The sequence below is a fragment of the Micropterus dolomieu genome, linkage group LG06 (genome assembly GCF_021292245.1).
Source record: "Micropterus dolomieu isolate WLL.071019.BEF.003 ecotype Adirondacks linkage group LG06, ASM2129224v1, whole genome shotgun sequence".
Taxonomy (NCBI): Eukaryota; Metazoa; Chordata; class Actinopteri; order Centrarchiformes; family Centrarchidae; genus Micropterus; species Micropterus dolomieu.
In genome coordinates, this window is record NC_060155.1 from 12,396,462 (window position 1) to 12,410,651 (window position 14,190).

The following is a 14,190-nucleotide window of genomic DNA, read 5'->3' on the forward strand; positions in this document are numbered from 1 at the left end:
TTTTTTTTTTTTTTTTTTTTTTTTTTTTTTTTTTTTTTTTGGGGGGGGGGGGGGGGGTAGTGTTGTAGAAATTTAAACATGATCCCACAGCAAGATTTACACTGTCATTATATAGAATCCCCATAACAAAAGTCTAGTAGTATACAAGCACCAGTATCAGTTCTAAACATGGTATGGAGAACATGTGGTAGACTTGCACTCCTTTCGTCAGTTTATTTAAGGGAAGCGTATATAAAAAACACACAAAGCAGGGACTGCCACATAGCTGGCAAAACCAACGACCAGCGTTCTGAGGTTGTGATGGGGAAAGCAGAGCATTACTTTCATAAACACACACAGGGGACATGACTGTCAGCCTGTGACCATTTTGGTCACACCAACTGACAGGATTGGCACTGTAGCTGTTCATTATGTGGAATTTCTGGCCTTCTTTACACCCTTAAAGTGAAACTGAAGAATAAATGGATTTACAGAACTCACAAAAGCACACGTCTTCGGGCCAATGTGCCTTTGCAGATGGACTTGGATACTTTCTTTCATTTAAAGTCTCTTTTGTGCATAGATTGACACCTTGCTTAATGCTGCATTGATAAAATAATTCAAAAACAAAGATAAAGCACTCCATTTTGCAAGTGAATGTCTTGACAGATGAAACAGGGATTTCAGAATTATTATGTGATTAGTTTACCTTAAAAGGAGGTACTTGAAATCAATATCACCAATAATTATTAAATTTATTTTTGGCATTGACATATAGTGTCACAGCATATTTTATGGACATTTGTTACATTGAACTTAAAGATAACCGTAAATTGTGATTTAACAACATTTAAAATTTTACAACCAATCTGCCTTTTAACATCTATTTAGACAATTTATGTACTATTATATCACAACATTATTACAACATCAATCATGAACTGTCCATCACTTGTGTGCAAAAGTGTACATATAGCCAAATAAAGTAAAAGAGCTATAAGACTGTGAAGAGTAACCACAAATGGGAAACCTGCCACACAGTTGGATTTTGCCAAGCAGTGTGTAATGGAAATTATTGCAAAATATTTTTCAAAGGTGCAAAGCACCTGCTGGATGTCTACACCGGTTTAGTTAATGTACCAGAGGTGTTGATCAGTTATGTCCATTACTTACATTTCCAACTTTTTAACTGAAGATTCTGTCACCACTCATATTCATTTCAGCCTCTAGCAGAAGGTCACAGTAGTTGTTCAACAAGAGTTTTATTTTATTAAGTCCAATAACCGACTGAAATGTTTCCCCTCGAGTCCTCAGTTTCAAACCAATGGACTTAATAGTTCACATGTGATATATGATATTGTCTTTACAGTGCATTCACAGCCTGTCAATTCAAAAAAGAGGCATCAGGATTTGTTTTCAGATTGGGTCAAATGGTTTCCTTTTTTTACAAAGCATGTTTGCCTTTCCTTAACTTGTCCGACAGCTATGAATTTTCATATGGAAACCTGGCAAGCTGTGTCTTGAAAGAGATTGTTCTCCCAACACACTTAGAGTAAAAAAATGTATGGTTTGAGGCGTAGAGAGCAAGGCATACGCAATGCACGAGGACCGTGTTTCTCCGTGAATAACTGACATTTTCCTCTTATTTGTTTCATGCTTTGTTAGAATACCCTGTTCTAATAATGCCAAGGAAACATATTCAAAGTGCCAAAACAAACAATTCCAGCAGACCCAGTATGTTACATGTGACTGACAACCGTTCCACAACATTTCTATGGCAAGCAAGCAGTCAGGGATTGAATGATGGCGCCACATGAAGTACCTGCCTAAGTCCATTTGGAACACCAGCTGGGAATTAAAAATCATGTATTTATATATTTAAAATTCTCACTCCACCAGGAAGCAGTCTGCTATTGCATATTGATTGAAATTTTACTATGTATAGCTTAGCAACAAACGGTGGTCTTAATTTACTCAATACCACCAACATGACGTGCACATTCCTCAGTAAGACATGCATAGTAACACGTATCAGCTTTAAATCACAGCCTACATGCCTGCCAAAACAAGAGACCATTAGAGTGACAGGCCTCAACTGTCTGTGAGACATCTGTCTGTCTGACACAAAAAGATGGTCTGAGCAGAGCTGGAAGGAGGCCAAAGATGACACGACACTGATCTCATCGCTACTGTCTCTGCGGCTTTTTTACACAAAGGCATATTTCTAGCTAGTGACAATGACGGCCCGGGGGCAAAGCGTGGAGGGGAGAGATTTGAGAGCGGAGAATCTCTGCGTCTCCAGAGAAGGAACTACTGGCCGGGACTCGCTCGTGCGCATGTTTCCGCTCTGTGGCAGACCAGAAAATAGTCAAATAGTATCACAGATGTGCACTAATTCCATTTCTGTGTGAAAAATACCTATCTATTTCTTTTCTCTTTTATTTATTTATTTATTTTTACACACATGATCAAAAGCAGAGTTGATCAGCAGAGTTAAAAGCAGAGTCAATAAATCTTCTTTATTAATTCAAGTTTGCTGGAAATTTAAGTCAGTATTTTCTCTGGATGCAGGACTGTGACCCCTGCTGTCACACAAAAGGGTCACACATTCCAATATGGTGATATGCAACAACAACAAAAAAATATTCTGCTGTTTGCTGTTTGCTCATTCAACTCACTTCGAGGAAAGGAGAACTGGAAAACAGTGCAATGGTTGAATCACAATCGTTACAAATCTGAAATCTTCAGTCAAACTGAAATCATTATTGTGTTTTCAGAAAACGATGACCACTTTTGAGGGATAATGGAAAAATACGCCCACATCTCTGACAAGTCAATGACGCTCAGTAATTCTATAATAATGGACCCTTTGTAAAGGGTTTATACGTTGTAACTAATGGCTTTATTAATGTTAATAAGTAATTTATTAAAGCTTTACAGATCAGTTATAAGCCATTAATGACAACAACTTTTTCAAATCACTTGACTGAACTGTATGACCACTATCCTTTCACAAAAACGCTGCATTTGATCTGGACCATCCTTTTTAGGCATTAATAAATGGATTGCCAACATTTTAGGGCAGCATCAAATGATAATTCTTTCATCCATCCATCGATCTGCAGATTATCATTGTTTGTTTATTTTATGAAACAAACAAACAAAAAAATTTTTGTTTTGTTTCATAAAAAAAATTGACATAGCTCAAGGTGATGCCTGGAATTAGCTTGTTTTTTTCCAAAGAACCCAAACATAGTCGATTTATTAACGTATAAAAACAAAGGAAAATTGCAAATTTTCCCATTTTAAAAATGTAAAAGCAGTTTTTTGTGAATTATTGATTGAAAATGGTTTAAACAATTAATGTTTTTTTAAATGTTGTCCATTCATTTTCTGACAAATGACTATTCGATTAATCGTCTAATCTTTTTTATAACATTTATACCATCATTAGTACCAAATTTAAAGATCAGCACTAATTAATTATTTATTAACTATTAATAAAGCAATTAGTTACAACTTATAAGCCTTTATTAAGGGGGCCTTATTAGAAGGCAGTACCAAGTGTATGCAGTTGCTTATCTTAAAGATAAATATTAGTTGAAGAGTAAGTGAAGCTCACTTACACAGTATGTCCACCACACTGAATTAGAAAGTATGAACATGCAACTCTGTGCTTTCACATCATGGACCATTTTCTGTAGGTGTTTTTATTTGAGGTGTTGGCACAGCAACACCAATTACGCGTGGAATATAACACCAACATATAAAACTCATTATTATCCTACGTGAGGTGGGATTCTTGCTGATGTTTGCTCAGCTTTGCTTTTTCCATTCACACACTTGCCTCCACACACTACACTCGCAGACATCACTGACCCACTCTCACGCCGCGCCTCCTCCACTGTCTTTCACTTAGTACCACTGGAGTTTGTTTAGTCCTTTCTCTCTACCTGTCGTCACCTCCCATTGACCGTGACATTTACTTTATATACATTTTCCAATGCACCAGGTTCAGTGAAAACGGTTCATTTCACACCGCGGAGCCGATCCCTCAAGGAAATCATTGACTTGCACTAAACTTCACCATCATCACTCCCTGTCTGGCTATACATTACAGCCCTGGAAGTGACCCTCAGCTGATAATTCAGCTCGTTCTTCATTGGTTTGGTATGGAAACAGTTAAGGAAGTGTAATAATACATAAACTCTTAGACCGTGGAAAACATTATCTCTCTTACTTTAACTTTCTGGACCTGCTCTGTGTATAGGGTACAGATACACATAGCATAGTAACTGCTGGTGTTCATATACTCACACAACCATATCTAAACAAAGGCAGCACAGTCCATGTGGTATAGATTAATCTCAGGAGACTAAAGCCTTATGTTGTTCCTCAAATATAAGTCACTTTGGATAAAAGCATCTGCCAAATGAGTAAATGTAATGTGATGTAATGTAAAGCGGTCCAGACAGCAAAATTTACAAATATTAGATCTAGTGCTCATACAATTTGTGGAACAAATCGATTAAATCACTGGTTACATATTTTAAAATGCAAGGAATTGCAGTTATATTATTATAAAAGTGAATATTCTTGGGCTTTGGACTTTTAAACATAACCAAACTTAACCATAACCAAAGAGTAATCAACAGATTAATTGGTAAGAAAAATTAGTTTTTAAATTAGCATAAAATGGGATCCAGTGTCTGTGCTACTGTAACCTTTACAGTATCCCCTTCAGTACATATCTTGGTCATAATTCCTGGAATCTTTTTTAAATGTTTAAGGTTATCCCTTAAAAAATTATTATTGGCTGATTTTCTCTCATTTCTCCGGTATCGGTCAGGCTTTAATTGCTGCCATTTTTAGATGTTTTTTCACTTACCGCAAATATTTGTAACTTCTGCAGGTGACATTCACATTTGAGAAACAAGTAATATTACCAATACTTACAATAATGTTACAGTCACTACGGTGTTTTCAAAGGAAAGACTCTCTTTGGTGTTTCAACTCTTGATCAAAATCTTTGTAGAATTTTGAGACTACTACAACAAGTTACCAAAGCCAAAATATTTCATAATGAAAACAGCAACACAGCAAAGTGTGTTTTGGCGATTTTCAATCAGTGTCTGTTTATCATCTCCACTCCACAAGACTAACAGGTGCTGTCTAGGTTTATTTATTTAGTTACCATGTATACATGTGTGTGCTTGCGTGCATGTGCACATGCATATGGGCTCTTACTACCTTAAGTCAACACCTACAAGAGTCAGTCGTGGCTGAACGAGCCCAGGCAGAAAAAGCACAAAGCCAAAGTTTCTCCATCAGCCTGAACTTGCAGATTGTGTGGTCTGGTGTCTCCTAGATCACAACCAACCTCTCCCCCTTCTCTGTCTCGTTCTTCCCACCCCCCTCTTCTCCGAACTTCCCCTATTCCCACTGGTCAATTACTCTAAATGAATGTCAATCATTCCACCCAGCTGTTGGCTCAAAACAAAGCCCCCTATAGACAAAACCACCGGTGTCTACAAATGTAACCTACACAAGACAATGACAGACATGAACATTTGTCCTGGAACAGTTCAGCTGTCATAAAGACAAACTACCATGCTCACCTGAGATTCATCTGTATATATTTTAAAAATTAAACATTGAGTTTTTGGAGGAAACTAAACTCGCCAGTGCTGATCTCCTTTTCTCTCTTTCACTTTTTCCTCCTGCATTTGCAGTGTTTAAAATGCTCCTTTTGGGGGGGGAAAAAGTGTGTGCTTTTCTCAGAAATGTTGGATGAACTTCAGACCACCCTGCCCAAGTCCCATCTGGTGTATCACAGCCCAGGCCATGCCAGAGGTTGTAGGAATGTGAGTGTGTGTGGTGTTTTCCCTCTGGCCCACTCTAACTTCGGCTGACAATGTGCTCCACAGCTTAAACTTGAATAATTGAAGAAACCATGAATCAGTGTCGAATGACTCTCTGGTACAGGGAGTCTCCAGACTATTGTCCAACTCCAAGAAGTTTATAAAAGAAGAAATCCTCCACTGAAATCAGACATTTTCTCCCCAACAGCCATACTGACACCATTCATTCCCTGAGTCATTAAAACCAGAAACAGAGGAAAGAGTAAACGATTATGTATGAGGCTAAGATAAGATTAGTCACTGGTTGAAAGCACTGGGTGTTGTGACTACTCCTAACAAGCTGTGACTGACACAGTACAGTAACATGACAAAACGACTTTGAAAACAAAGTGGTACTGGCTTGGGACATAGTAAGGCATTATTAGTTAAGTAATGAGCCTTTCTGTGTATTGGGGATGTCATGCAACGTCTAGAAGCACTGCTTTTCAAGTCTGCTATCTTGTATGACTGAACAGGATATGACCTAATGTTATGTCATCTGCTGTCCCTTCTGGTCATTTACAACCCACATAGGCTGTGTCAGACTACTCCCACTAATGGACCGAGTGAGTCCAAGTCCTGTACATTGCGCTCTCTTGATATTTTAAATGTAAATGACATGATGCAATAGGCTTTTTCAAATTTGTATTCTCAGTTTTTCCCACACAAAACCTTGCACTCTCTTTTTCAATTCATAAAAAAGGGGGTTAAAGTTACTGTTCAGCCTAACTTTTTAATCCACAGCCGTGAATGTGAGGGCTGGTAGCTGAGCAGTAGGACTACAGGACCTGGGTTTGGGAATGGGAGTGTGGGGCATGGTAAGAGGTTTAACTGCTATGTGAGAACTCAAGGCTTCTAAGGTCAGCAGCTCAGTTATAGTCACTGTGTGACTGGCACAGATTGGGCGCGCAGCAGTGTCCGCATGACTCCCCTGTTCTAGCCTACACCATGGCACAGAGCAGCCCTGTACCAGCACACCAACGCACCAAACACGTTCAGGCACACATACTGTACTCAGCTCTCACCGGTTCGCACATGCTGACACAAGACCCAGTCTGCGGTTGTTTGGTGAGAGAGCAAAACTGTTTGACAATAAACTTGGTGCAATTCTACGAAGCACATATTTAAAATTGTGCAGACACTGGAAATGTCAGGTTTGTTCAGTCCCGTTACACTGGGAAAAAGCACTTCTGTGAATAAGCCGAGCATGCAAAGTCAAACCGCAGAATCCAAAACAAAACAGTAGTTGTTTTGAATGACTCGTGCCTCAGTAACTGCAAGGGGCTGAGTTCATTAACGGGTATTTACTCTTACAATAAAAAGACTAGTTCTTTCCTGCAAGGCCTACAGAACACAAATACAAAAACTGAAAATGCAACACTCGGTTTTTAATCTGCTGTGAAATATTGAAGCTCAAACACATGTTGTGACAGTAATTACCAGGCCAAAAGATGGAAAGTGTTGTTATTTTGCCTCACCTGACAAATATTGCTCAGTAGCAAGAATTTCCATGAACACAAGTCATTTATCACCTGCAGTAAAAAAGTTGGACTTTTGACAACTGACTGATGATTAAAGCAGCTGTAAGCTGTTGAAAGTCATGCAAATGTGCAATATTCAATGTGAGCAGAGAACGCCTGCTGTGCGCAGTGCCCATTTATGTCAGTATCATCTGACTCTGTACATTCTCAAACTAATGCTCAAGCAGTATGGAAAAATATGCCTTCTGGGGCATACCTTAGTCTATGTAAAACACCCATTTGGCAAACACACATATTTGAGTAGAGCACCTGAGTGCATATCAGGTCAGGCTTCTATAGAATTGTGTTTATGCAAGATGATCATCCTGATAAAGTGCAGTTAAAGTCTAATATTGCAGTTTTGAAAAGGTTTGGTCAGCTTTCTTTGATCCTTTATGAAATGATAAATCTTTGTAAACAGGCACATGAGATAAAAAACAAGATTTTATGTTAGCTGCTGCAGAAAGACAGAAATGGGAAAATTGATGGGAAAAAAACCCAAAACACCCAAAAGTTAGATGTGAGAAATGCACTGATATTCTCTAGAAGACCAAAGCCTAAAGTGAGGGTTTGTCAATCTACTAATCTTGGCACACGTGAAGTGCCATGTCTCTTCTATCCCCACAAACCAGGCAGAGAAAACGCCTGTGGTCAAGGATGGAAAACACAGGACATAGCGGTCGCACTAACTAGCATCATCTCATCAATGCCTGACCACTAAAAGTATCTTGAGTCTATATTAGTGTTCCTGTTTTGCAAATTGCCCATGTCTCCAGCTCCATCTGCAAAGATCATCATCCATGCACAGTTTTACCAACAAGAGTTTCCTTCAACGGGAGTTTCCCTCCCATATCTTCTGACTATCCACCAGTGAAGTGCACACAGCTGACTGGTGGGACAGTCGTTTTAAAAATCAAATATGTCTTAGCTGCGGTCTCTCTGGCTTTCTGATGACACCAGAACTCTAATTCCTTAGGATGTGAGCAGGCCAAACAAAAAGCCTTACCAAACCATGTAATATTCAGAAAAATTCAGAGAAAAACTTGTTGTTACACAGTGTGAACCCCATTACAACCCACTACAGACCCCACTGAAACCTTCATAACAAGATGTGTACCAATCTGCCATTTTTGATGATTCAACCTGTAAAATAAACAGTAACACTGGGCATTACATAGTTTAGAAAAGACATGATATTCTGTGCAGAGGGAGGATTTTTTGCTCTGTAAGCTGAAGTTGAAAGACACTTCACACGTGTCATGCAAGATGACCACTGCTAAGCACACGTAGAACTTTTTTTCCCCCATTTCCTAAATAATTTTGACACAGACTTGGCTGCTTTTACATTTTCACATTTAATTTCCCACTCTCCTACTGTTACACAAATAGGTTACAAAGTGCTGATTGAGGACCATTCTTCACTCTCAGAAGGCGCTGCACCACCCTGTGGCATCCACAGGCATAGCAGGCCTTTCCACAAGGATGTTTGAGAACAGAACACTCAAAGCAAAGCACAGCTTAGTTCAAAATCCGGATGTATCAAACAGAAATATAAAGAAAACAAAGCTCTCTTTTCAAAAGGCCATGCGGTCTGTTATCTAAGCCTCCAGGTTTGCGTGATCTCACCACGCTACTCGGTCACAGCACCAGTGCTGAGAGAATCCTATCTTCTTGGCTCAAAGTAAAGTGATACCCTTTGAGGTGTGGTTATAGCCACAGGATATCCTATGAAGTTGGGAAATCCCTCTATCAACGGTGCTCTCCACCCTGCTGCATGTCAGGGGCTAATCAGTCCTTAAGGCCTGGTAATGAGACGCCCGCCACCACTGTCTGCCAGCCTGAGCCCACACTAACTCTGCTGCTCCTAATGAGTGGTAATCACCCAGCAGCTCCCCACAAACCACTGGTGGGATGCCGGCACGCACATGAGGCAGGCAAACCAGCAGACAGGAGGAGAGAAAGAGCAGGGGACCAAAGGAAATGTTTACAATGAGCCGCTTAAAAAACAACTTGTAACATTTCTGTGCAGTGCAAAAGACATGAGCCTCTTTTAAACTGTTAAACGCGCTGCTGTTTGATACACACCAGGAACTAATTCAGCACAGTGATTAAAACTTTTTACAGCTGCAAACTGAAAAAGCACTCCTCCTCAGTAAATTTACACACATCCCATTTGTTATCCTGTTGTTTTTGGCACTCTGCCTCACTTAATGGAGCGCGGAAAACAATGATACCAACTGAAAGGGCATCAGCTCTGCTTCGGGAACAAGCTGGTGATAGAGTGCTTAAGGATATTGCTGTGATTAAACAGCAAGCAATAGCAACCACTATATTTGCTTCTTCCGGATGCTGCGGTGCCTCTGTGATTGGTAAATCTCGGTTGCATGACTGTGGGCAGCCTTCCTGTATGTGTCGCACATGAACTAAATAAAAACAAACTCTTGACTCAGTGTTAGGACTCACATTCAGCACAGTTTATAAGACCACAGAATGACATGCCTTTTACCAAAACTCAAATTTAAAACCAAGAGAGTCGTCTCAGAGAGCTCTCGGAGCCCTGACAGGGTCGACTGAGCAAACAAATCACTTCCTTCTCTGACAGTTTACACAATATCTCATCAAGGTGCTGTAACCTATTAATTCAAGTAACGAAAGCTCAGTGACCATCTCCGATTCAAACTCTAATGATAACGGATTTAGCAGAACCAGCACCTGCCACAACAGGCTGAGGGAAAGAAAATGAGTGCTCGCATTCTTGTGGCAAAGGATGACAATTTAAGCGGGTGCTTGACTACGCCAGGAATCCCACCCCACCCTCGGCTGCGCAGACTATGGGCAGGAGAGATTGTGTTTATGTTACACTTACGCTCCACCGCACTTTGGAAATTGGGTATGCAACATTGACCCTCTATTTTGAGTAAATCAGTACTCAAGGGGCCCTAGGATGCCTCATGTTCATGGAATATTTGTTTGAACAGGTTTGTGTTAGTATGTCCCACAGTCAAACCAGAGCAGGACTCTGCTGGAGTGTCACCGGTGTTGAGTTTCTGGGAAGTTGGCCACGGGGCAGTCACATTTTGTATCTGTGTCCCCTGCGCAGGCTCTTTCAGTATGTTTCATGTTCCTTAGCTGCAGGGCCAAATCATTCACTGACGCTCATTCATATTCCTTCCTCACCGAGCCACGGAATAATAAATCTGAAGTATCGTAATACCACATGTCTCTCTGCACTACACAGGCCACAGATAGAGAACAGACTGACAGAGGGAATTGAAAACAAGTGCTAACTGAATAAGTAAATATGCATTACCATTAGGACCATTAAGGCTGATGTGAGTGCCAATTTGGCACATCAACCTTAATACTGCCTGCCAAGGGCGACACTGCTACAGGGAGTTAGACAGAGAGCGGGGTTACATTTGTCCTTCTAATGCAACTTTAGAGCTGAAACCAAAGACAGAAAGTACAGATGCGTGCACGAGCATTACAGATGACATTTTCCTGAGAAGGGCTGAGATGTTTCCATCATACAGAGCTATTGCAGGTGCTATTCAGCCTGTTTGCATCACCCCAGATGAGTGCCAACACTCTGGTGAGAACAACACCCAAGAGAACAACATTTACAGAGACGTGTAAAACAGTGTTAATTACAATAATCAGGTTACTTCAGAGAGTTTGGTATCCAGAATATGATTCAGAACTCCCAAAGTTGCTCTTCCTTTTATACTTTTCCCACAGTTTTTCAACTTTTCATAAGATTTTCATATCAGCATACCTTATTAAGGATAGCCTATAAGGCTTAAACCCACTACAACAGGTCGACAGGTCCAACACACCAGTCTAACGGGCCCTTAGGGGACACTTCCTGTGCTCTCTTGCAGATTCACAACAGTACCCAGATCACCCAACACTCCTGGCTCCTGCACAACACCCATACCTACCATAAATTTGACTCTGCTGGAAAGGTTTCAAGTGTCATCACTCCACAGTCTACAGCCATTTGTCTCTGTGCGCGTCTGCAATGTTTGCAGCCAAGGGGTGCACTAATAACACCCATCAACACAGATATTTGTAGATAGGCCTACTCCGGAAAATCACCAAGATCTTGAGATGATATGCCACCGTGATGGTTTTTAAAAAAGGTACATTTTGTTTTGTCAATCCATAGATTAGGTGTCACTTTGGGTTTTTTTGGGGGGGTTGGGGGTAAAAACTCTTCATTTCCAGGTGAAACATGGCTGCTCTCCCACCTTACATGCTGACCTCATTTGAATGATCTTGGTTTCCCTGCAGGGTAAGTTCTTCTGTGACTAAGACCGAAAAGAAAACCAAGAGTGCAGTTCATGTGAGCAGACAAACCGGAGTTCGGTGCATTAGTAGCCACTCTGAATTGGAGGTCATAGAGGGCTACACCTACAATCCAAGGCGTTCCCTGGGAATGACTTACTTTGAAATATACACCCTTGTGCTCTTTCTAAATTAAACATTATTGTGTGTATGAGGTGATTCATGAAATGCTCAGTTTTTCAGATTGATTTTCTAACACGTGTTCCAAGTGTTTTTTAAAGTTGATGGAGGCAGCAGAAGAAGAAAAAAAAAAAACCCTGCCAGAGTTGTGTGATGTTTATGCTGGATGGGGGAATTTTCTGTGCAAGCTGAGCAGACGTTTCGGCCACCAGTTCAGTCAGTCAGATTGCTTTATTGTTACCAGCTGTTGAGTCTGAGGCATATACACTCACCTTTCGCTCCGCGGCTGTTTTCAGAGTCGACTAAGGATATGATTTTACAAGTGTTTCAGCAAAATAATCACTCGACCGCTACCTGCCATTCAAGCTTGCCAGGGGTTACTTTACAGTGGGCGCTGGCTCAATTGTCAGGGAAAGAATGGGTTGAACTCTCCCCGGCCAACATTACTTCGGGGCTACGTGCATCTACCTATAATAGATGTTGTGTTTACGGGCCAGTTGCCTGCTAAGATAATCAGTGACCCTGCTTGTCACAAAAAAAATGAATTGTCAGCAGCTTCAGTGAGTCCAGATCATGTGCAAGCAACCTGCAGCAGCCACCAGCTGTGAGGCCGCTGAGCGCTGCGCGACCGTCGCCAAATGACACCTCGCTGACCCGCAGATATTAGTGCAATCAAAACAACTCATAAAAACGAAATGAACGACATTGATTTTGTTGCAGACTCGCTGAATGATGTATTAGGCTATCTGAAAGAACGTTTTCAGTGAGTTAAAATAGAAACAAAAGAGAGAGAGAAAAACTTATTACCTGCTCTGGATTTCAGGAACCAATCAAATCAATGAAAGCAGCAGCATGGACACACTGTATGTCTGTCAGTCCTTACCCGAAATATGCTGCGGTTGGTCCAGGCAAGTTGAGAAGATATACTATAACTGTGAACGATAACCATCCCAGGAGTAGGTGTCCATCCAGCATTTTGCTGCGGCTCCAGGGCAGATCATTTCGTTTCTCCTGAGTAGCTGTGTAAAATCCCTTGTTGAACGTTCAACACTTCTTATACAGAGAGGAGTTTCGCTGCGCTCCTCCCATCAGCAGAGAGAGAGAGAGGAGAGAGAGAGAGAGTAGTATGGCAATGCATACAGAGAACTGGACTGATTCACAATTCACTCTCAGGTTTCCTGCAGATAAATCTTCTCAGTTGTCTTAGTTTTGATTTGCATGGCAGTTTCTCCTCAGTGGGCGTTTTAAGCACCATACCGCCAGTGTTTGTGCAGACTGAGATCAGTCTGAGCCGGCCTGTATATGATAAAATACTTGTTTACTTTCAGTCAGTGACAGTTTATTTCCAGAATGGAAAACCCTGAATTTGTATAATCCAGCACAAGCAGGATAATACAGTAATACCAGCCCATATGGGAGTGTATGGAAGCTCATTTTGGCTGTAGGTACATACATAAAAAATAAGTACTTTACTTAACTATTGTACTTAAGTACAGTTTTGACATAGATGACAAAACAATCTCACCACAAGGGCCACTCCGTCCGCTGAAGAAGACCGTGATATGACTGAAAGCTCAAGAACAGATATACTGGAACAATTTTATAGGCCTAAGTAGACTATTTTGTCAACTGCTGTTTCCAAGGTTAAAAATGAACTTTCAATTAGAAGTTCTGAGATATCAGAATGTTTGCACATTATGCTTTACACTTCTACTTCACAAACCTTCAGAGGCAAATACTGCACTTTTTCCTGTACTTAATTTATCTGACAGCTGGAGTTACTACTTTGCAGACACACAGGAAACATATCAAATATGATACATTTTGTTATCCATTAAACTGTCCAACTGTCTTAACAAGTTAAAATTAGAGCCACCTGCTTCAGCTAAAACATTAAAATGTATTAATTCACTGGAGCTATTTTTCTGTATAACAAGTAGCCTCCTTTTACTTTTGATACTTTAAGTGCATTTTGCTCAGATTCCCACTGATGTTTTTTTTAAGATTGTAAAGGTAGGATTTTACTTTTAATGGAGTATTTTACATTGTAGCATTGTTATTTTTAGTTAAGTAAACGCTCTTAATACTTTCCCACCACTGCTGCATTGTGTAGAAAGGTTTACTCACTCTCTCAAAATGTTATAGACTTTGCATTATAAACTTGTTTACCCATATGCCCCATATATCATCATGTCTGTGCTGATTGATCATATGCTGCAGAAAAGGATCCCTGCTTAGTAGGTTTTGGGTTAAAGACTGTCTGTTGAAGTTAAATATCAGTCTGGTCTTGCCTCTTGCGAGACACCGCGATCAGTTCTCCTGAG

The 14,190-nt window shown here is 40.5% G+C and overlaps 1 protein-coding gene across 1 annotated transcript in view; it reads right to left on the reverse strand.

The window, feature by feature from the left end:
- wnt9a (wingless-type MMTV integration site family, member 9A) overlaps window positions 1-12,955 on the reverse strand; it is a 19,024-nt gene extending 6,069 nt beyond the window's left edge. Inside the window, 1 exon segment of the mRNA XM_046050888.1 lies at window positions 12,750-12,955. Within this exon segment, the coding sequence (XP_045906844.1) occupies window positions 12,750-12,955 (206 nt within the window).
- Window positions 12,956-14,190: the final 1,235 nt, after the last annotated feature.